We start from the raw sequence: 24,951 nt of genomic DNA, 5'->3' as shown, positions 1-24,951 counted from the left end.
ACCTGATTGGGTGATCGCCGCATGTTTTAGGCCTCTCCATAACAGAAACCCACTTATCATCGTAGCTGAAGAGAGAGAGGTCAAGGTAAGGGCTTCCACTATAAGATTGGGCGCTGATAGGCAGCTGGCTCAAAAGCCTCCTCACTGCTTCAGTATGGCCTCCATACTTTGCATTCACAATTGTGTCTTTAAACCTAGAAGCAGAGAATTCCACGTTAACCTATGGTGTATCAATGATAAGTGCACATTGCACTACATTTTATGTATGAAAAAAGAAAAAAAAATAGAAGATAATGTACACAGATGAAGGTCACTAAAAAAACATTACATTAATTCCTTTCGCTTCCTACAACACATAAAACGTCATCTGCCACGGTTTCAGTTCAAATCTTGGTTTATAATTAAATTTTTTCAAATTATGTCATTTTTTATTGTTCCATTGATACGTTTTTCATGAAATTTTTGTTTGGTGTGAGTAAGTATAAGGGGTATGCCGATCACTGAAGGAGTCTATGGAGCGGAGCTTGTAGACTTGTTCACTATAGACTTTCACTTTTGCTCCAGTGACTGTGAACCCATGACAGGCCAGTTTATTGTCTGCAGATAGAGGAAGAAACTCAATTTTGTATTCTAAGAGGGCTAGACGGGGCAATACCCCTTGAGGAAGAAGCTATTTTGGGCCTTGAGGACGAATCAATTTTTTTATTTTATTCATAACTGCGTTTATTCATCACTGCGTCCATCACTTTTACATTTTTTTTTGTCAAAGTAGTCTTATGAGAGCTTGTCTTTTGCGGGACCAGTTGCCTTTTCTAATGTCACCATTGTGGGGTACATGTAATGTATTAAAAAAAACAGCAAATCTGCCCAAATTTTGTACGTTTCATTCTGGGGAAAATCATCTCAGCCAGAAATGTTGAAGTCCAACATGCCTGATCCCCATTACGCCAGGCATCTGCAATCAGGGGACCCCATAAACATATATTATGAGCCATTTTTAAATTCTCATCATCAATTCTGTATTTTGAGAGAATAGGTTTTCTAACTGCAACATATTCAGCTATGTTCATATTTTAACGGTGATGTGATACTTATTAGGAGAGCTGGACGATTAATCGCATTAAATCAATTAATTCGCCACTGTAGCTCTTCGTTATTCTGATATGACACAGAATTGTTAAATGGACTTAAGGAATCAGAAGTAGGAGAGACATGTTGTGGTGCACGGATCACAAGCCTGATATTTCCCCCACGTACATATTATGAACCTCTGCAGTTAGAAGAGCCAAGACAGTTCTTTCAATTATGGAGACTGAAGATTTTTCAGCCACAAAGTCTCAGGAGATGCTGTCTTGATAGGACTTTTGGGGAATGACAGAACAGACAGCTAATCTTTGTCCTGCCTTCTCCGCCAAGGACAATGTATCTGTGGATATTCATTACATATTAAGGAATTGCTGTGCATGCAATTCCCTTATATGAAAGAAAGGGGTTCAATAAAGTACTATACACTGTATTTTCTTGCATGCACAGAAATTGCTTAATATTATAAACATACTAGATAAATATGCATATTTTTGTCTATGAGCAAACATTGTATTATTTAGAAAAATAAATATTTTCCTTCTTAGCATTAAAGGGGTTTTCCCATGAAGGACATTTATGACATATATATATACCGAATATTCAAAAAAGTTAAATATTTGAAGCAGCACCAATCCCGTTATCAGGAGCGGTGTCACGCTGTCAAATCAGACAAACCCAGTCTGACGTAATGTAATCCTCAGAAAAAGCATGGTTGAACAGCAGCACATGTCTCCCGAGTTTCAATCAATATGTTCTTTTATTGGTCAAACATCCAGTAAAAAAATGGCTTTTTTACTAGATGTTTGACCAATAAAAGAACATATTGATTAAAACTTGGGAGACGTGTGCTGCTGTTCGACCATGCTTTTTCTGAGGATATATACCGAATATGTCATAAATGTGAAATAGATGCGGGTCCCCCCTAATCCCTGTTCTAGCTTTTTGTGCTCATGCTGCCTCCCAGCCACTTGCTGATTACATGGTCAGGAGTTACGGAAACAGCGTAACTCGCTGACCTACGCTGTTTCTGTAACTCCCAAAGAACCGAATAGTAGTTAAGGAAACAGTGTAGCTCGCATGCTACGCTGCTTCCATAACTGCCATTCACTACTATGGGGGTTATGGAAACAGCGTAGCTCGGTTAGTTGCGCTGTTTCCGTATCTCCTGACCATGTAATCAGGAAGTGGCCGGAAGCACAAAAGCTAGAACAGGGATTAGGGGGCCCCGTTCTAGAGATAGGTGCAGGTCCCAGAGGTGGGACCCGCATCTATCTGACATTTATGACATATCCTGTGGATATGTCATAAATGTGCTTCATGTGAAAACCCCTTCAAATGGGTCTTTGTGCTTTAGTAAAGAGATTGTCGTCTTTCTAAGTGCCGACACATGATACATCCACAAAGATTTCTCCTGTGCACAGAGAAACACCTATTCCATAACACACAGTGGTGCTGCAGGGAATGATACACTTAAAGTCAGCTTCCCCCTACAGATTACAGCTAAACTCGCTAAAGGTCACAGCAGTGGGAGGAAGTAGAAGCTATTTAACAAAGTGATTGACCAGAGTGGAAAATCCCTTTGACCTGTTACAGATCGCTCAATGTCTTTTTACGGCAGGCGGTGCAAGTCTGGAGTTTACAGCGATGTCTTTTAACGTCGCTATAGAAAAGGCTTATGAGCGCTCATCCTCTAAGCAGGAGCTGTTACTGAAATTAATCCGAAAAAAAACCAAATGCCGAAAATCACTTTTTTACTATATTCACGCTGCAAAAGTAAATGACAGTAATTTATTTGCACCCCAAACTGCACGTGAAAAAAAAACATTATTTCTTCGCATAAAACAAAGCCCTTATACAGCCTCGTCAATGAAAAAAGAAAAAAAAAAAAAAGTGATGGCTGCTGAAAGGCAAATACAAAAAAATGTAGCTGGTCATGAAGATCTTTTCAGGCCGGGTCATTAAAGGGGTTGTCCAGTCATAAGAGACTGATAGGCCATCAACATCGGATCGGTTCACAATATTACAGCCTTCTCCCATTCAAGTGAATGGGAGAAGGCTGTAATACTGTGAACCGCAGCTACGAGTGTGTCGGCAATTCACAGTACGAGCGGGTAAGGAATGAGGGGGAAGCAGTGCTCGTTCAAGCACCAATGGACCTTCAAAACAGCTGATCGATGGGGGTGCTGGTAGTCAGACCCCCACCGATCAGATATTAATGGCCTATCCTGAGGATAAGCCATCAATATCTTATGACTGGACAACCCCTTTAAGGGGTTATAGCTTACATGACAAACCATTTCATGATCCAGACAGCTCTAGACTATTTGGAACACATGCAGGTCAAAGAAGCTCAAGCTGGTCTGATACTATGGGTTTTAATACACTGGTATTATTTCATCATTTACATTAAGAAAACCCCTTACATGTATGAAATAAAGATCATAAGACAAGGCACATCTCACCTGCGCTGGATCTGTCTGGCAAAGTTGTTACTGGAGGCAGAGCAGGGGAACTGCACGGCCTCGCTGTGAAGGGTAGCATTACGGAAGAGATCACAAAAGTTCTCAAACAGCTCCAGTAGCTCATTGGATGTGTTCTCAAAGACCGCAATTACTTCTGTGGTAACCATGTTATACACCACAAAGAAAGAAGGCTGAGAAGATTAAAAAAAACAAGACCAGAATAAAACATTCAGAAATAATCATTAATCACAATTTGCTGTACGGAGTAAAAAAAAAAAAAACATGACATTTTCTTTTTATTTGTAGACAATGACATTTGCAGACAATGAAGGGGAAAAAAGGACAGTGACATTACGGCAATACCTGAGTAAAGGCTGTAACTATTATTTTGGTCGCTTGAGAAAAAAATTCTAACAGATTATCCAGATAGTGAAATTAGCATTTTAGGCTTCCCAACCAAAGTTTAGTGATTTTTGCTGTATTCCAGTTTACGGACTACAAAATAACTTCATGTGGGATAAGGGTTATTTTAATGCAAATTTAAGTGTGCCAGTACACATCGCGGCTGGTTGCCGGAAGTGTGCCGCACGGCAAAACTGCACATGGCTTTATCACAAAATTACCAGAGTTTGGACCGCACGGTGAAGTATAGGATTTTATCTGGACAGAGCAGATCTCACTCCAGAATGCTAGGTGTGTGCATGTTTGGCACTTTGCGGTACCTACACTACTTTTTTTCCTCAATTTGGTAATGTAGTTAACATAAGTGAAATGTAATCCTGCTCTATGTAAAAATCATTTTCTTTGTGTGGCGTCAAGCTGTTGTCCTGTATAATATCCATCGACACAAATGATCATTGGGAACATCTGCTTTCGTAGAGCCCGCAGTAGTGGTTCGATCCATCCATTTTCTCCAAGAAAAATCTCCTTTTGCAATATCGTATCCTAGATCTACTACTACAAAAGTTTATATTTTTACTATTTTATATGCAAAGTTAGTATTTATTTTACTTGAATAATTACAAATAATTTGTTCCTTGTCCCTTTACGATTGAGCTTCTTTCTGAAACGCGTGGGTTTACAAATTTTCACTTTCCAAATCTTGCAAAAAGTTTATACTCCCCGTGTTTTTTTTCCTAAACTGTTAAAAGTTAAGAGCTTTTATTGTGTACGTACTTTGCATGGTATGATTGAAAGACAAAATGGTAGGGAGGGTAAGAATCAAATTAACAGCTTTAAGGCAACCAAAGTGGTTTGCAAAGTCCAATTAATGCTTTATGGTTTTCCCTTTACGGCCACCTGAATAGTAGGAACAATTATGTTGAAAAAGTAAAGTGACAACTCCCCGCAAAAGAAAACACATTTTATTTTAATAATTGTAATTTAATATAAAGAGAATCCACACAGGAGTAGCACTCACCCAGGTAAAATTTCTTTGAGTTTCATTAAAAAATAAAAAACAAAACTAGCAGATACAGACAGTAAGTTTTACAGGCAACAGCTCTTTTGCGTCGATATACGCTTTCTCACGCGTTCAGTAGTGTCAGCACGCTCTTTTTATGGGTCACTGGCATCATTGCCATGCCAACAAAACACAACAACTTAAAGAGGAACTGTCACTAGTGTAGGAATGCCCAATCTCCTAACTAATCTAATAGGTCCTCTCATGCTAACAATGCTAGTACAAAAAGCATCTCAAAACGTTTTTATTTTATTTGAAAAGTTATGAACTTTTTTCTTAAAATGCAAGTGAGGCTATATTAGCCAAAAGGCCGGTAACGCTGCTCTCTCTGTGGGCGGTGTCTTTGTTGTCTGTATGATGCTGTCCAATCAGCGTCATACAGCATCTCCCCTTCCCTACAAGGTGTGATCTAAGCTTCAATCACAAGATCACACTGTGTTTACACTTCTGGCTGCCAGACCCTCACCAAATTGCCTCAGCGCGCATCCAGGAAGACTGTCTCTGCATCGATTCCAACCGCGCCAGGACGACTCCACGCAACGTGGACGGCTTCTTCAATGCATTATCAATGTGACAGCGCCTATTAGATTAGATAGGAGATTGGCCATTACTAAACTAGTGACAGATCCTCTTTAAAATAGACAAAGTATAAAGATGCTAACAAAAGATAAAAACAAACAGATCGTAATGACCATTTTGATTATCCATTTTGCTACCTTATTAGTATTTTATGGCGATCACTGCCTATTCGTTGTGTTTTAACCGTATTAATCCCTAGTTTTACCTATATAAAAGTGGTCAGGAAGGCAAAAGATAAAATACTACAAAAGTAGTTTTACAACGAATAAACTGCATAATTGAGACTCCTCTGATCGTAGTTGCATAGATTTTATAAAAAACTGGTTTCATTGGCCACATTTACAGTTTCCTTTCAAAATTACTCTCTCCATCCATGTCATACATTCTTTGAAAGAGGCACAGTTTTTACATTCGGACGACATATTCGTGGTTTGGTCGGACTCGGATGATGACGAGCTATGATTTCTTCACGTACCTCAGTAATACAAACTGTGAATATGAGACTTACTTTTAAAGTTAGTATTTCTGGATGTTTTAGTGTCTATGGAGGGCGGCACTCTTCACTTTTGGCTTTCATAAACCAACGGCTACTAATGCAATCTTGGCTTATCAAAGCTTCCACAGCACACCATAAGGTCTGTACCTCATAAACAATTTATTCGTTTAAGACTGATTAATAGCGACAATAATGTCTTTCAGGCCTCAGAGCTAAAAAAAAAAAGAAAAAGAACGTTTGCTAAAAAAAGAGGCTATCCAGAAAAACCATTACATAATGTGATTCATAAGGCCATCCAATTTAATCGGTTCACATTTATCGAAGGCTTAAAATCGGCAAAGTTTTGGAAGATTTTTTTACCCTCACTTTCCAGTTTAGCCCTCTAGAATCTGCTGTTAGAATAGCCATACATTATTGAAAGAGACAGTTGCAAGTCGCAAACCCATGCCTTATTTTTTTCCTCCCGTAAATACGAGTACTTGGTCACATGTATTTGACCCGTATTTCACCAGTATTTACGGAGCCGTGCCCGTAAATACGGGCCCGTTGTCACCAGTATTCCACCCGTATTTACGGACCTGTTTTCTCTGCAAAATTGCATTGCACTAAATCGGCAGCCCCTTCTCTCTATCAGTGGTGGATAGAGAGAAGGGAAAGCCATTTCGGCCAGAGTTTCCACAGCGGAACGCAGCGATTGCAAATAAAAGAAGTTCATACGTGCCCAGGTCGTTGTCTTGGTGACGCGTCCCTCTTTTGACTTCCAGTCCGACCTCACTGGCTGACGCGGCAGTCCATGTGACCGTTGCAGCCTGTGATTGGTGTGTGATTGGCTGCAGCGGTCACATGGGATGAAAATTCATCCCGGGAGGCCAGACTGGAGGAAGAAGCAGGTAAGTTAACTTTTAATACTATTAACTCCAGCGGTAGTCACTGTCCCGGGTGCTGAAAGAGTTACTGCTGATCAGTTAACTCTTTCAGCACCCTGGAAGTGACTATCCCCTGACGTCACTAGCAACACTCCCGTAATTACGGGTGCACACACGTAGCCACCCGTAATTACGGGAGCCCTATAGGACTTCTATGGGCCTGCCTGTTAAGTAATTACGGCCTGAAATAGGACATGTTCCATATTTTTCAATGGCATGGGCACCTTCCCGTAAGCAAACGGAAAGGTACCCGTGGTCAATAGAAGTCTATGGGCCCGTAATTACGGCCATTTTTACGTTTGTGTGCATGAGGCCTAGGTGTAGTAAAAATTTAAAAGGTGTACTCGTCAAAAGAGCCCTTTTCAACGATCATATAACATGATTGGAGAGAATGATGCCAAAGGTCACAATTGAGCCGTTCATTAGTTGTAAACTACTTTTGTAGTATAGGTTATCTTTAGCCCTTGTGGCAACTTTTATAAAAGGTAAAGCTTTAGGTTGTCTCCATGTAAGAGGTTCAGGGAACACTGTAGATCCATTAATACAGGAGGAGGCTCCCAAACGCCTCATTGAACACGTGAGTAAGGTAATTCTGAAGTTTTAACTTTTGCAGGGATTGAAAGGGCTGAAACGCCACTTAGATACTCCTAAGAAGGAAAGCGAGATGGATCAAAATTAATGCTTTGGGAAAGGTAGGATTTAACGATCGTAACAATTGAAGTGTATTTTCTTATAATGTTGGCATCTCTAGATTTTGTCTATTTAAAATTTTTGTTGTGTATTGTTTGTCACGATCTAAGGGTATGTGGACCCACTAGGCCGCTCGGCCATAGCGGAGAGGCAGCTGACGAACTCACAGTCTATGCAAAAGTCTATGGAAGAAGTGTAGCACAAGGGTACCCGGGATAGTCCAGACGGCAGCAAGGGCTCTGGCACAGATGGGGCTAGATGTGGCAGGTTGTGCCAGATGGTATCCGGGATGGCAGATGACACCAGACGTGGTGTATTCCAGGTGGCGAGGCAAGGCACGGCTCAGATATTAAACAGGCTCGGGAACAAGACACAGCACGGGATACAGGAGATCGGAGGCAGGGCAGGGCACGGGAACCCTGGGAGCAGGAAAACACTAAAGGACCATTTGCAATACAAACATGGGAAAACTACAACAACGCTCAGGCAGGGAGTGGAAGGGCGGAGCCCTTCTTATAGTCCAGGATGAACAGGGGTTAATTAGGGAACTTAACATGTGCATGTCCTGGCCCTTTAAGGCCGGTGCCGAGCCCGCGCACACCTTAACAGACAAAGCAGGGCCGGGCGGCCGCGAGTGCTGGCATCTCCTAGGAAGGAGATGCTGGCGGGATGCCAACGGTCTGTGGCCGCGGCCGTCGCAAGGTAAGGAACGGCGGCGGTCCGCGACCACGGCCGTGACATTGTTGTCATGGCTACGATGTCAGGGGCGCAAAAAAACAGCATACTGACACCATAACACTATTGAAGGATTGAGATAGAGTGTATTAATGTAGAACAGCTATTGCCTGTAAAACTCACTGTCTGAACCCACTACTACAGTGCTGTGAAAAAGTATTTGTCCCTAACCCGATTACTTCTATTTTTGCTAATAGGTCACATTTAAACATTTCAAATAAGCAAATTGATTAAGCAAATTTATTCTATGCAAATTAAATTAGTTACGAATTCCCCAAAAGTTTCTAATTTTAGTGAATCCAAACCATTTGGGATTCGTCCTGCACAAATCGCTAAAATGTGGCTGTTATTTTACAGATCAGAAGACAGAGAAGGATTACATGACCTGGCGGGCTTCCCCATAATGCCATGCAGGCATCCCTCTCTCTAGCACAGCCAATCATGATAGGTATAGGTGTGAATCACTGATGACAGCCATAAGTCAGTCATTATAAAAAGCACAAAAAAAAAATGCTGCTGCTTTGTGGGGATACAGAGAGGAAAGGAGGACGTCAGACAGAGAGTGAGAGATAGTAAAACACTGAATACAGAAAAATAGCCTGTTTAGCTACGAAACACACTTACTGACACTAATCCACTGTTTGTTACCACCGGCTACCATAAGTTCACCCATAGCCATATACGTTATTGTCACTTAGACATTACTAATGCTGTATTGGTGCTTAAAAAGCTTGAAAGGGGTTGGATACAGTCCTAGAAGACAGAGTGTCATACACGACTTTTCATAGAAATTTGGACACCTTCAATTCGCAACGAATTTATTCAGACCACATCGAATCTGACGGCCAGATTAGACCCAAAATGAATTTTTGGACATTTGCTCATCTCTGGTATCAGATCAACCAGCTCATTTTAATATAAGAAAACACGAGTAAACTTACAAAATGCAGCTTTTAAATAATCATGTTTATTTATTGAGGATACAGATTTAGTCAAAACCTATATCACCCATGTAATTGCCCCTTAAACCTAATAACTGGTTGTGCCACCCTTGCCAGTAACAACTGCAATTAAATGTTTGCCTACACTGAGTCTCATATCTCTGTGGAGGAATTTCGGCCAACTCTTCTTTGCAGAATGGTTTTAATTCGGCTACGTTGGAGAGTTTGAGAACATGAACTGCCTGTTTAAGGTCTTGCCACAGAATTTCAATGGGATTTAAGCCAGCACTTTGAAACCTTCATTTTGTTTTCTTTTGAGCTCTTCAGAGGTGGACTTGCTTGTGTGCTTTGGATCATTGTCTTGCTACATATCCCAACTGATGGGCGGACATTCTCCTTCAGGATTTTCTGATAGCAGAATTCATGGTTTCATTAATTATGATGAATCGTCCAGGTCCTGCAGAAGCAAAGCCGCAGACCATCGCACTACCACCATGTCTGACTGTTGGTATGATGTTCTTATGGTGGAATGTGATGTTAGCTTTACGCCAGATGTAAAGAGAAACATAGCTTTCAAAAAGTTCAACGTCTGACTTATCAATCCAGAGAATATTATCCTTAAATTCTTGGGGGTCATCTAGATGTTTTTTGGCAAATGTGAGATGAGCCTGAGTGTTCTCGCTCCCATGGATGCCATCTTCGTCCAGTGTCTCTCCTATTGTAGAATCATGTACATTGAGCTTAACTGGGGACTGTAGTTCTTTAGAGGTTTGTCTGGGTTCTCTTGTGACCGCCTGGAAGAGTTTTCGATGTTCATGGTAAAACTTTGGTAGGCCGGCAACTTCTGGGAAGGTTTACCACGGCCCAAGTGTTCTCCATTTGTGGATAATGGCTTTCACAGCGGTTCGCTTGAGTCCCAGAGCCTTAGGGTCCTCTTACACTGCCCGACGTGGGCCATATAAACGAGTGCAGATCAACAAGACGGCCAGCTCATTAATCGGCGATCGTTTGCTCCTTTCACAAGGAGCTATGTATGAGGAAGAGGGCTCGTTACTACGATCGAACATCCTCATACATTTCTATTATGTTGGCAGCACGTCTCCCTGTTTACACAGGGAGATGTGCTGCCGACAAAGATAATGTTTCCGGCTGCATAAACTATACAAATCACGTGATGAACGAGCAAATGCTGATAGTTACCCTGTTTAGACAGGGAAATAATTGGGAACGTGCGTTCTGTGAACGCTCGTTTGCCTGATAATTTGTCCGTGTAAAAGGGCCCTTAGCAATTACTTTGTAACCCTTTCCAGACTGGTAGCTTTCTAGAACAGTATTACACATCTGCATTTAAATCTGTTTAGAACGTGGCATCATGTGCTGCTTTTTGAGACCTTCTAGCCTGCTTCACATTTCCAGACAGGATTTATTTTAGTGATGTTTAGATTTAACAGGCCGGGCAGCGTCAGCGTTGTAAGTAACGCAGCACTGATAATGAAGTGCTGTGTCCCAGATAAGGCGCGTCAGGACCTTGTATGAGTGGCGCTGCAGTGATAAGGGAGCTGGAGGAGAGCAGAGGAGCGTTGAGGTGAGTATGTGGCTTTTTAAAAAATATATTTTATTGGCAATGGATCGGGAATTGATGCCGCTTTGTTGCAGTCATTGCACCAGAATAAAATGTGTTGCATCTAACTCCCCATTTTCTTACTATTAAGACTGGCGTATGAAACGCCAGTCTTAACCGCTTCCCGACCGCTTACTGTAAATTCACATCGGCACTTGCTGGACTCTGTGCAGCGCCAACGTGAATTCATGTTGGGTGTTAACAGCGCGATCGAGTGTCTCAAAGTAGCCCTGACACCCGGATTGTGCTGTTAACACCGGCCACTGGTCCCGTAGACATGATCGGGACCGGATTGGTTCAGGTCCTGATCATGTGATCGCAGGGAAAGTGCTATTATAGCAGCCATCAGTGCTGCAGGTCTTCAAGTAAAACAAGTTAAAAAAAAGTGATACAAATTTTATAAAAGCGTAAAAATAAGTTAAGAGTTACAAAAGTAAAAAATGCTTTTTTTCCCTAGAAGTCTTTTATTATAGGAAAAAAAAGGAAAACTTTACAAAGTACGCATATTTGGTATCACCGCATTCGTAACGACCCAAACTATAAAACGACAAAACTATTTTTCCCGAACGGCAAACACCGCAAAAGAAATAAGTACAAAAATATGATAGAATCACTTTTTTTGGTCAGCTCCCCTTCCAAAATATAGAATAAAAAGTGATCAAAAAGTTGCATGTACCCCAAAATAGTACCAATAAAAACTACAACCCATCCCGCAAAAAACAAACCCTTACACAGCTTTTTTTTTACTAAAAAATAAAAAAAAGTTATGGCTCTCAGAATATGGTGACACAAAAAATTTTATTATTTTATCGAAAAGTGATTTTATTGTGCAAACGCTACAAAATATTTAAAAAAACTATATACATATGGTATCGCCGTAATCGTATCGACCCACAGAATAAAGTCAAATGTCATTTATAGCCCAGAGTGAACGCCGTAAATAAACAAAAGGACAAAAAATATTGTCAGAACGTACGTTTTTTTTGTCACCTTGCTTGCCAAAAAATTGAATAAAAAGTGATCAAAAAAATCAATTAAAAAAAATAAAAAAAAAATAAAAAAATCGCATGTACCGTAAAATTATACCAATGAAAACTACAGATTGTTACGCAACAAACAAGCCCTCACACAGCTCTGGTAGAGAAAAAATTCAAATGTTCTGGCTCTCTATATATAATATAGCAACAGAAATTGTGAAGAGCGTTCCAAAAGCGGATAAGATTGGGCACCATTTATCTGTGAGACACTGGCCACACAACTGTGGATTATTTATTAACTGCATTATTATACCCTGATGTACTCTGCGCAGCTTACATATGCCCCCACATTATAAACTGAAATACCAGCAAAACCCCAAACAGAACTACTACCAAGCAAAATCTGCACTCTAAAAGCCAAATAGCGCTCCCTCTGTTCTGAAACCTACAGCGTGCCCAAACAGCAGTTTATGTCCATATACATGACATTTTATATCCGGGAGAACCCGCTCAACATTGTCTGATGTATTGGTCGTCAGACTGGGCACAACATATTGTGCATTAAAATGGCATATCAGTGGAAAATGTTAATTTTCACATTGCACCATCCGCTGCGCATTACCCCTTTGTGCAAAATGTAGCATTTCGTGGTGCGGGGGTTATAAATGGAGCATGCTCATGCGCTGAGCCCGCTCCATATGCTGCAGGTGTCAGCTCTGTATTACAGCTGACACCCAGGACTAACGGACAGGAACAACGATCGCGCTTTTACAGGAACCTGTAAAAATGACATTATACTGCAATACATTAGTATTGCAGTGTATTGTACCAACGATCGAATGATCGCTGATTCAAGTCCCCTAGGGGGACTAATACAATGAGTAAAAAAAAAAAGTAAATAAAGTTATTATTAGTGAAAAGAAATATATAATATATTTTAAAAAAGACAACCCCTTTCCAATTTTTCCACTAAAGAACGTAAAAAAAAATAATTGGTATCGCTGCATCCGTAAAAGTCCGAACTATTACAATATACCATTATTTAACTCGCACGGTGAACGCCGTAAAAAAACAAAGCATTTAAAACACCAAAATGGGTGTTTGATCACCGTAGCTTTTAAAAAAAAATAATTTAATAAAAAGAGATAAAAAAGTTGCATGTACCAAAAAAATGGTACAAATAAAAACTACACCTCGACCCACAAAAAATAAGCCCTCCCACAGCTCAAATGACCAAAAGATAAAAAAAAGTTATGGCTCTCGGAATGTAGTGAATCAAAACGTTTGTTTTTTTAACAAATAGTTTTTACTCTGTAAAAGTAGTAAAATATAGATAAAAAAAATGAAGAAAAAAAAAGTATAATTTTGGTATCACCTTAATTAAGTCTCAGAAAAATGTAAGTTGTCGTTTTTACTGCACAGTGAGAGTCGTAAAAACGAAAACCAAAAAACAATGGAGGAATCGCAGCTTTTTCCAATTTCAGCCTGCAAAGAATTTTATTTTCAGTTTCCCAGTACATTAAATGGTACCTTAAATGGTGTCCCTAGAAACTACAACTCCTCCCGCTATTCTGACCGAAAAATAAAAAAAGTTATGCCTCTTGGAAAGCGGGGAGGGAAAAACTAAAATGAAAAAGCAAAAAATGGATCATTCCTGAAAGGGTTAATTAATTTCTAATGAAAAAACAATTATGACCACATGGGGTATTGCCGTACTTGGGAGAAATTGCTTTACAAATGTTGGGGTGCTTTTTCTTCTTTATGAAAATGACAAAATTAAACATTTTAGTGGAAAAAAAAAAAGTTGATATTCATTTTTATGGCCTAATTCTAATAAATTATGCAAAAGACCTGTGGGGTCTAAATGCACCCTATACCCGTAGAAAGATTATTTTAACCCTTTCAAGACCGAGCTCATTTTGGCCTTCAGGACCAGCCCCATTTTTTCAAATCTGACATGTGTCACTTTATGTGGTAACAACTCTGGAATGCTTTTGCCTAGCCAAGCAATTCTGAGATTGTTTTCTCGTGACATATTGTACTTTATATTAGTGGAAAAATTTGGCCAATAAATTCATTGCTTATTTGTGAAAAACACCAAAATTTGGAGAAAATGTGCAAAAATTATGATTTTTCTAATTTTAAATTTATTTGCTTGTAAAACAGATAGTAATACCACACAAAATAGTAACTATTTCACATATGCCATATGTCTACTTTATATTTGCATCGTTTTTTGAACATTATTTTATTTTTCTAGGACGTTACAAGGCTTATAAATTTAGAAGCAATTTCTCACATTTTCAAGAAAAATTCAAAAGGCGATTTTTACAGGGACCAGTTCAGTTCTAAAGCGGCTTTTAGGGCCTTATGTACTAGATAGACCCCATAAATCACCCCATATTAAAAACTGCACCCCTCAAAGTATTCAAAACAGCATTCAGAAAGTTTCTTAACCCTTTAGGCGTTTCACAGGAATTAAAGCAATGTAGAGGGGAAAATTGACACTTTTTTTTAAAAAAAACTGCAGAATCTGGTCAATAAATATTGAGTTGCGTTTCTCTGGTAAGACCTTCTGTGTTACACAAAAAAAAGTATTACAAATGAATTTCTGCAAAAAAAAATGAAATTTGTACATTTCCCCTCTAATTTCTGTTAATTCCTGTGAAACGCCTAAAGGGTTAAGAAACTTTCTGAATGCTGTTTTGAATACTTTGAGGGGTGCAGTTTTTAAAATGGGGGATATATGGGGTCTATCTAGTACATAAGGCCCTCAAAGCCACTTCAGAACTGAACTGGTCCCTGTAAAAATAGCCTTTTTTGATATGACTAATGTAAAGAGAAATTGTGACATGAATAGATCAGGAACATTTAATTATTTTTTTTAATCACATGGTCACTACTCAATGATAAACGAACATTACATAACTTTTTTGCTAGTCAATCTTCACACATGCGCTCAGGGTTTCTGTGTTTGCAGCATCAAAAATGCCGGAACACCAATGGAAATCAATGGTGTCTGTTGGAATCGACAGTATCCATTTGATAACAGATTTGACATAGCTGGAATTACTTTAAAATATGTCAAATTTATGACAATTTTGGAATTTGTGTTTCAATATTCAGTTGATCTAATTTCCTTTTTAATTTTAGTAATCATTTACTATGGAACAAAGTGAAGTATGTCAATTACAATCCTATTATATTCTTGTTTTTAATTTTTAATCAGAAATTGTAAAACCACTAGAAGCGTCATGCACATGACCGCGGAGTAGAATCACTAAAGCCTCATGCGCGAACAGGCGGCGGAGTGTCTTCCGCATTTGCAGACTGTGCTCACAGTAATAAGTAAAGGAGAACGGTTCGTAAATGCAAAAAAGAGAAAAATATCCTATTTTTTGGAGATCATTTCTACGGCCCGGACACACACCCGTAAATATACAGGAAGGAGTCAGTGGCTGATAGAAATGAATGTGTCAGTATTTTATCCGCAAATACGGATCCTTAACTGCAGATAAAAATTACAGTCATGTGCACGACGCATAACCCTTTAACAACTACACAGGCATTGCTTTAATACAGTGCTTCAAAATAGTGATTGTCCGATTTTACAGGGGCCAGCTGACCTACAGTCAAAGGACCTAGAAACATTTCTTTACAAGTTGGGTGCAATTAATAAATGACACGATGTGGTGCCCACATATCCTGTTTTTGCATGGGTAATCGTGCAACTGCTCACATGATACCAGGGAACCTGGTGCGAGGGGCTGGGTCTTACCAGAAACTTTTTCTTTGTCCGATTACAGGTACATAACGGAATTGTATCATTATAGTTATATCATATTATTAATTGATAAAACAAAATGATTTAGTCCCAAAGGTTTATTCTGACCTTATGGTTGACACACCTAAAAAAGTAAAAACTGAATATAATACAAACATTAACACTGTTCAAAAATTACCTGTTCCTGAAGATTCAGGGATTAATAAAAAAAAAAAAATTCAAGGGCTTGCCTTGTTTCAGCAAATTAATGTTATTTCTTGTATAATGAAAAAAGTTATACAATTTTCCAATACACTTACTGTATTAATTCTTCACGGTTTTCAACACGTCTGCATGCTGTTATTTAATAAAAACATTCATTGCTTATTTCCAGTGGATCAAATTCTGTCCATGGTCATATGATGGACACACAGGTGCACGGCTCTTTACAGATACAGTATGTGTATCACAGCAGTGTCTTCTAACTGAACAACAAGCAGAGATCTTGAGAACCGTGAGGAATTAAAGTGGTTATCCGGGTTTTTACAATTAATGGTCTATCCTTAGAATAGGCCATTAACGTTAGATAGGTAGGGGTCCTACTCTCAGCACCACCGCCATTCAGCTGTTTGAAGGGGCTGCGGTGCTGGTATGAGCACTGCAGATTCTTCATTGTTTACATGGTTTTCCTTTCCATTGGTACTTGCATGCGCCGTTACATTTGTAGTGGCTGTGCGAGGTATTGCACCATTATCAGTGAGAGTGCTACAGGGAGGTAACTATTGTCTTTTTTTTGTCAGCGGTTTTCCACAGTGGTGAATCCGTTTGAAAATTTGTCCCAAAATAAGTATGATTTGGTGCAGATTTTCTAGCATTTTCTCCAGCATATTCTGGGTTGGATTTGCTACGGCATTTTCCACAACGTATCCAACTCGTTCAAACATACCCTAAATGTTGCACCTTTCTGGAATTTCAAAGTAAGAAGCTCACAAAGGAATGTATTATCTTCGCTGACAGGGAACACCAAAACCTGAATTTTAGATAAACCACAAAGTGCACTTGTACACATCCATGTTTGGATGTAGCAGTAGGTTACTGTAAGTTTCTAGTGTTTCATATGTGTATGTTTTTCGGTCTGAACAGCTTTTTACGTCTATAACATATCCAAATTTACTGAACCCGACCGAGGCAAATATCTTTTTAGGAATTGGCGAAAAAGTAAGAGATTGCTAAATACTTGAAACAAAATTTACCCCCCCCCCCCCCATGAAAGGAATTTAAGAATTTCTTTATACCTGTACCTGTGATGGGTCGTTGACTCGTAGTGTAACCACATCCTCACTAGTATACTTGATAAATAGGTGGCTTTCGTCCAGTAGTTGCATTTTCCACATTCTGAGCTGCCTCAGTTGGTCAAAATACTGGAAAAAGCGCCTTTTGGCCATGGCACTTCCATCCCGCTCTGCTCTCCTCCATAAATATACCAGTAGTCTGTGCTTCAATGAATTGATAAATGGTTCTTTGTATAAATTTGCCATTCCGGTCTGAGTTTCACGTTGAACTTCGGGATAAACAGCTGACAATATTAAAAGGTCATCCTCATAACAGAATCGTCCAATTGTTCGTACATCAATGAAGGTGCCTTCTGCGGTCACCTGAAAAACATGAATTGTTTGTTGCTGCACAGATAGAATAGCCAAAATGTTTTTATATAAGTACAGGCCTTGATTGTGTGAAAGGATGATTTTATCACATTTAAAGGTCCTTGTGTCACAGAGTTTTCCTGTGTGGAGGTCTATTATATGAAGCGAGTAGTCTTCTAGAGGAGATCTTGGATTGGGAGTCACAGACTCACTGTTACGGTAAATTTCATAAAAAGGTGGATATGGTTCCTCGGGAAGATAGGCTGCTGATCCTACAATGACATAACGGCAGTCATCAGTAAATAAGCTGCATTCTCTATTTAAGTGCTCCCCATTTGAAGCCACGTTAGTGATATGAAGGAGAACAAAAAAGCGCTCAAATAACCGCCCTCGAATGTTCACAGACCTCTGATCATTAGAATTTGCCAAAATTTCTCCTTCGTAACCATTCAAAAGATCTTCAGCTGCCTGGCACCCTTGATACTCATAGATCTCTAAGGAGGTCTGATCTGAGGAAAATGCAATAAAGTATCTACCATCAGGGGAGAACTTGCGCAGAAAACAGGGTGGCTTTTCCACGTTGACCACTGTGTAGTTAGGGAAGACATTCTGATGGAAAATGCGAACTTGGTGCCAGTGAGAACCAGGCTTCCCGGAACTGATTTTGCGTCGTTCGAGGCGATGGATTACATTTTGGTTCTGAATTCTCCTAGGTCTAATAGTGGGGGCGTCATGATCCATCTTAAACATAACTTCATCTATATATTTAAAAAAAAATAAAAAAAAATTAAAGATCAACAAAACCTGAACTGTAACAATGTATACAAAACCAAATAAAAAAAAAGATTATTTCCTTATCATTCCTAATTTAGCTAAAGGTCCCTTTAAAGTGGATTCCCTCTTTCAAACAAACGCAAGTATAGGAGTTACATACTTTTGCCTGAAATTATGAATACTTACTGTAGGCGGACTATAATTCCTAGAGAGAATGACTGATGCATGGTTTACTAGTGTACCATCACTTTCCAGAATTAAATCTCACCTATGCATAGTAAAAAGAATAAAAAAATAAAATAATCGAAGACAGTCACGTAGATGTGCTTTGTTGGATCTAGGGGTGTATGCCCAAAATTTCATTGCAGACACAATAGCATTGAAACTTTAACCCAGAAGGTATCTTGGGCCCCCAGTGGATTCATTAAAGCCTAATGGCTTCCACAGATGTACATATTTAACCTGTATTTACGCCTCCATATCCTTGACATAACACAAGGATCACCTACGATTCTATCGAACGAAACATAGGCCACACAGAACCCTATAATAACAATAATAATCTTTATTTATATAGCGGCCAACATATTCTGCAGCACTTTACAATTTAGAGGGAACATAAACAGACAATATCAGATATTACATAGTGACAAAGTTCATTTACAATTCAAACCTGGGGAGTGAGGACCCTGCTCGCAAGAGCTTACAATCTATGAGGAAATAAGGGAGACACAAAATGTAAAAGTGTTTGTTCAGTACAATGGTCCAGCCATCTTTTATGCACATGGGGTGGTAACATAAAGCTGCATGAGCCGGTCACCAGCCAGTATCCATGTATGACTGACATGAAGAGAAGGAGTGTGAGGGACTCTTATTCTGATGACTAATTGGGCCAAGGAAAGGAGTCAGATTAGGGAATGTTATAGGCCTGTCTAAATAGATGTGTTTTCAGGGCACGTTTAAAACTGTGGATATTGGGAATTAATCTGATTGTCTGTGGTAGTGCGTTCCAGAGGACTGGTGCAGCACCAGAAAAATCTTGGAGACTGGAGTGGGAGGTTCGCATTATGTAGGATTTTAATCTAAGGTCGTTGGCAGAACGTAGAGCGTGAGTAGGGTGGTAGACAGAGATGAGGGAGGAGATGTAAGGAGGTGCAGCACTGTGGAGAGCTTTGTGGGTGAGAGTAATAACTTTGAATTTAATTCTGAAGGGTATGGGCAACCAGTGTAGTGACTGGCACAGGGTAGAGGCGCTGGTGTAGCGGTTGGTCAGAAAGATGAGCTTGGCTGCTGCATTGAGGATAGATTGGAGAGGGGAGAGTTTGGTGAGGGGAAGACCGACTAATAATGAGTTACAGTAGTCAAGACGAGAGTGAATCAGAGCAATAATGAGAGTTTTGGCTGTTTCCACAGTAAGAAAAGGGCGGATTCTGGAGATGTTTTTGAGGTGAAAATGACAGGAGAATGAAAGTGATTGAATGTGAGGAGTAAAGGTAAGACCGGAGTCAAAAATAACCCCGAGACAGCGGGCGTGCTGCTTAGGAGTTATGGTGGTGCCACACACTGAGATGGAGATATCAGGTTTAGGGAGGTTAGTACATGATGGGAACACAAGGAGCTCAGTTTTATAAAGATTCAGTTTCAGATAGAGGACATGACGTTAGAGACAGCGGACAGACAATCACTGGTGTTTTGTATTAGAGCAGGGGTGATGTCATGGGAAGAGGCATATAATTGGGTGTCATCAGCGTAGAGATGGTGATGGTTTATCTAATAGGCGCTGTGTAGACAGAGAAGAGGAGCGGACCTAGGACTGATCCCTGAAGTACCCCGATAGCAAGGGGAAGAGGAGAAGTAGCACCAGCAAATGACACACTGAACGAGCGGTTACAGAGATAGGAGGAAAACCAAGAGAGAGCAGTGTCTTTAACCCCTTAATGACCGCCGATAAGTCTTTTCACGGCGGTCATTAATGGGCTTTATTCTACAGCGCTGCCATTCCACGGCGGTGCATTAGAATAAAGTAAACAGAGCAGAGAGCCGGAGGCATGACCTAGCAGATGCCTGTCCGTTTTTAACGGACAGGCAGTAATACACTGCAATACAAAAGTATTGCAGTGTATTATAATAGCGATCGGAGGATCGCATAGTGAAGTCCGCTAGTGGGACTAGTATAAAAGTAAAAAAAAGTTGAATAAAGTTAATTTAAAAAAATGTGAAAAAAAAAATGAAAAACCCACTTTTTCCCATTACAAACTGCTTTAGGGTATGTGCACACGATAGCAGGCATTTACGTGTGAAAAGACAGACTGTTTTCCAGAGAAAACAGCTGCCTCGTTTCACACGTAAATGCTCCTCCTCGTAATATACGAGGCGTCTGTGACGCTCGTAAATCTTGAGCTGCTCTTCATTGAGTTCAATGAAGAACGGCTCAAATTACGTTGCAAAGAAGTGCCCTGCGCTTCTTTGCCGAGGCAGTCAATTTACGCGTCGTCGTTTGACAGCTGTCAAACGACGACGCGTAAATTACAGGTCGCCTGCACAGTACGTCGGCAAACCCATTCAAATGAATGGGCAGATGTTTGCAGACGTATTGTAGCCCTATTTTCAGGCGTAAAACGAGGCATAATACGCCTCGTTTACGCCTGAAAATAGGTCGTGTGAACCCAGCCTTACTATTACAAAAACACAATAAAGCAAAAAAGTTACACATATTTGGTATTGCCACGTCCGTAACGACCCCGACTATAAATCTATTACATTATTTAACCCGCACTGTGAACGCCAAACAAAAAAACTATGGAAGAATTGCTGTTTTCTGTTAATCCTGACTTTAAAAAAATGTGATAAAAAGTGATCAAAAAGTCACATCTACTCTCATATGGTACCAATAAAAACTACAAGTCGTCCCGCAAAAAACAAGACCTTATACAACTATGTCGACACAAAAATAAAAAAAAGTTATAGCTCTTCGAATGTGACAATGGAAAAATGTAAAAAATGGCTTGGCCATTAGGGCCCAGAATGCAAGCAGGGGGAAGGGGTTAAAGAGGCTCTGTCACCACACCATATTATTTAGAAAAGCAATCAATTATGACCGATTTTAGATTTATGCTAATGACTTTCTTAAACAACTGGGCGTGTTTTTACCTTTTGACCAAGTGGGCATTGTAAAGAGATTGGTCAGAGTCATCCCGACACTTCGGTAATGTTTGTGTAGGACTTACAGCACAGCATGGCCAGCCTTAGTTACGTACAACCAGTGCGGTCGCACAGGGCGCCAGCCGCTACGCTATAAGGGGGGCGCCAGCAGGTGTGCATGCCCTGCGCCGTGGCCATTACTCGGGGCGCCATTGGGTGAGGTGCCACTCACTAACTGCACCGACCTCAAAGCTGGCTGCCCCGCGCCGCTGACAAAAATCCCCTCTATGATTGAATTGCCGTCCGCTGTGATGACCATTTGTGCATAGTGAAGTCACTTCCTCTGCAGTGATTGGTCGTTGTGATCACATGATGTATTCTCTATTCTGTAATGCAAACACTCACTCTTCCTGATCTGCCTTCTGAATGACGAGACAGGCGTGATGACATCATTCAGGACACAAGACAGGGAGGAGATACCGCGCTATCTGCCTATGCGTTTCCTGGGCTGATGGGGACACCAAAGAAACGTTTTTCTCCAGGGCGGCTCCAGCTGCACCAGTGGGCAGTGTTTGTGGGAAACCCAGCAGGTCAGTCACTGTGTGTGCTTTAAATGAATGGGGGCACTGATGGGGGTCTAAAAAGGGCAATAATAGCAAGTGGGCAGAGGATTCAGTGCCATCTTGGTGCCCATTTGCCACTTATTGCCCCTTATGTTCAGTGCCCCCTTGATGCCCATTTGCCAATTTCTTCCCCCTTTATTGTTCTTCAGTGACATAAGGTGCTAAAGGGGCAGTAAATGGCAAATAGGCATCAAGGGGCAATAAGTGGCAAATTGACACCATGGTGGAACTAAACGACACTAAAGTGTCGAATAGGCACAGAATAGGAATAAATGTCAAATAGGCACAGAATTCAGTGCTTTCACAGTGCACATTGACAATTTTTTGCCCTTTTAAACCCTGTTCAGATTACGTTAAAAGCTATGTACACCTTTAAAATAGTTTTTGTTTTGTTTTTAAAAATACAAATGTGTATCTGTGAGTTTGGTGAAACTTTATAATTACATTTTATTAATCTATTTTTACTTTTTGAGCTGCAGCTGCTTTGTATCCTGTATCCACAGAAGCTGTATCTAGCGCTGAGACTTGAATCTGTCAGGTCAGTGGGTCCTGTGTGTCAGAGACACGCAGGACCCGCTATCACTGAACCCGTCAGTGCTTCTGATCTGATGGATACAGGTCTCAGCGCATGATACAGCTGCTCTGTATACAGAATACAAAGCAGCTGTATCTCCAGAAGTTAAAATAATTTTTAATAGAAAAAAAATTCAAAGGTTCACAAAGCCTTTAAAGGGGCTGTTAAAATAAAAATAAAAAAAGAACTTATAATTACCTCTCTCCTCTCAGACATACCTGCATTGGTGACTCCAGTCACTTCTGTTCTGTTTGTATACAGCGGTGACATCATGTAGACAGTACACCACCACTGTACACACTGAACAGAGATGACAGAAGCCCTTAGCGCAGGAATGTCTGGGAGGAGAGAGGTAAGTATTGGCTTTTTTATTTGAAACCCTCCTCTCCTGCTGCTACATAAAAAGTTTAAACACAGACAACCACTTTAATCTCTTAACGCTATCCGTGTATTTGTGGAGGATGTGCATTCCAACAATATGGTACGTGTCACTGTGTGTTATCTGTGGTGTTACATAGAACTGCAGGTGGCACTAATACATTATCTGTACTCAGAGAGTTCTCACTGTGTGTTATCTGTGGTGCAACATAGGACTGCAGGTAACACTAATAAATGATCTGTAATCAGAGAGTTATCACACAATTATTTGCACAGGGCGCATCACTCCAGCAGGTGGAAGGTGGCGCTGTGCTGGCTCTCTTTCCTTGCTAGTTTTAGAAGCGCCCGGGCCCAGCAACTCAGCAGCCGCCTTTCCATCCGGGTACTTCTTCACTCAGTGGCGTCGCTGCCGCTGTAGCAGCCATAGCGGCTGCTTTTGGCGACATCGGGCATGAGGGTGCCCATGCTGCCTGTCGGGACGGGCCCCCTCATGGCCGACGCCGCCGCTGCTATGGCGGTAGCGACAGCACTATAACAGAGTAGGGAGGTATCTCCCTGCTCTGCTATCTTCCAGCGCCACCGTAGCTCCCTGAAGGAGCGGAATCCCCTTGTGGTCGGGAATTCCACTCCTGGACAGAGTGCTTGATGTCTCTGTCCATATATGGACAGTGACATCAGGGAAAACTCCTGAAGCGGAATCCCCGTCCAGAGCGTTTCCGACTCTGTCACCGGGGATTCCACTCCAGAAGCCAGTGACGTCACTGTCCATAAATGGACACAGACGGGGGCTTCTCCTGGAGTGGAATCCCCGGTCACAGAGTCGGCAACGCTGTGGACAGTCATCAAGTGGAGAACTCCAGGAGCGGAATCTCTGGCCATATGGGGATTCCGCACCATCAGGGAACTACAGTGGCGCTATCTACAGGAAGGGGGGTGCGATCTACAAGGGTGCTGTGGGCTGTGTGGCGATACCCAAAAGGTGGGCTGTGTGGCGCTACCCACTACGCAACGATCCTGTCATGGAGCAGCTCAGTTTGTCGTGGGAACGAGGCCTAGGTGAGTACAATTTTTTTGTTTGGGGACACAGTCTACAGGGGGAGGTGGCGGCTGTATGGCACGATCTACAAGGGGGAGCTGGGGGGGGATGTATGGCAGTCTACAGGGACGCTGTATGGCACAATCTACAGGAGGCACTATCTACAAGGGGGGGGGGGTGCTGTGTGTGGCAGCCAGGAGAGAGGGGCATTATACAGTGTGGGGGCCACTAAGTGGACATTATATTGTGTAGGGGTACTACAGGGGGCATAATACGGTGTGGGAACAATTAGAGGACAAAATACTGTGTCCTTGAAGGGGTTATAATATATGATATTATTGTACTGTATGGGGGGCACTAAAGGGGCATTATACTGTGTGGACAATATATAGGGCATTATATCGTGGGGGGCATTATACTGTTTTTATGGGGCATTTTTTTTATGATGGGGTGGGGCGCCAAAATATAATTTCGCACAGGGCGCCATCTATCCTAAGGCCGGCCCTGCAGCACAGCAAACGTGATCTTGCGAGATCACGCTGTAATGACAGCACAGTGTGATCTCGATGTGCTGTGCTGTAAGTCCCACACAAACGTTACCAAAGTGTCGGGATTGTGAATAGACATTGTGTCCTGGCTGGAAGTGATGTCTATTTACTCACAAGAAACTTCAGTAACGTTAATGTGTGAGTAAGTGACAGCACATCATGATCTCGCAAGATCACTATGTGCGGAGTACATGAATGGAGAGAAGTGTATGACGCTGATTGGTCACTGATTGGTCAGCGTCATACACTTCTTTACAACGCCCACTTGGTCAAAAAGTAAAAACTCGCCCAGTTGTCGATTAAGAAAGTCATTAGCATAAATCTAAAATAGGTCATAACTCCGTCAAAATTGATTGTTTTTCTAAATAAAAACCACTGTTGTTATCTACATTACAGCGCCGATCACATTATGTAGGAGACAGGGCACTTATAATGTGGTGACAGAGCCTCTTTAAGGCCAATAGAGTGGAGCATGTTGAGTAGGAGTTGGTGGTCT

The 24,951-nt window shown here is 41.0% G+C and overlaps 1 protein-coding gene across 3 annotated transcripts in view; it reads right to left on the bottom strand.

Moving 5' to 3' along the window:
- DET1 (DET1 partner of COP1 E3 ubiquitin ligase) overlaps positions 1-18,134 on the bottom strand; it is a 44,829-nt gene extending 26,695 nt beyond the window's left edge. For 2 of the 3 annotated variants that reach the window (XR_012882451.1, XM_075858192.1), the window contains exons 1-3: positions 17,034-18,134; positions 3,549-3,739; positions 3-194 (exon numbers count right to left, since the gene is read on the bottom strand). Coding sequence is in view for 2 of the 3 variants with exons in the window: in XM_075858192.1 (XP_075714307.1) it covers positions 3-194; positions 3,549-3,739; positions 17,034-18,131 (1,481 nt within the window). In the remaining variant the exon portion in view is untranslated. The remainder of the gene's footprint in view (positions 1-2; positions 195-3,548; positions 3,740-17,033) is intronic. The other variant, XM_075858193.1, reaches the window with a different exon arrangement.
- Between the last annotated feature and the right edge of the window lie 6,817 nt (positions 18,135-24,951).

Source organism: Rhinoderma darwinii, chromosome 3 (assembly GCF_050947455.1).
Source record: "Rhinoderma darwinii isolate aRhiDar2 chromosome 3, aRhiDar2.hap1, whole genome shotgun sequence".
In the NCBI taxonomy this organism is placed as follows: Eukaryota; Metazoa; Chordata; class Amphibia; order Anura; family Rhinodermatidae; genus Rhinoderma; species Rhinoderma darwinii.
Note: the sequence above shows the minus strand (reverse complement) of the source record. Positions and strands in the feature narration are given on the sequence as shown.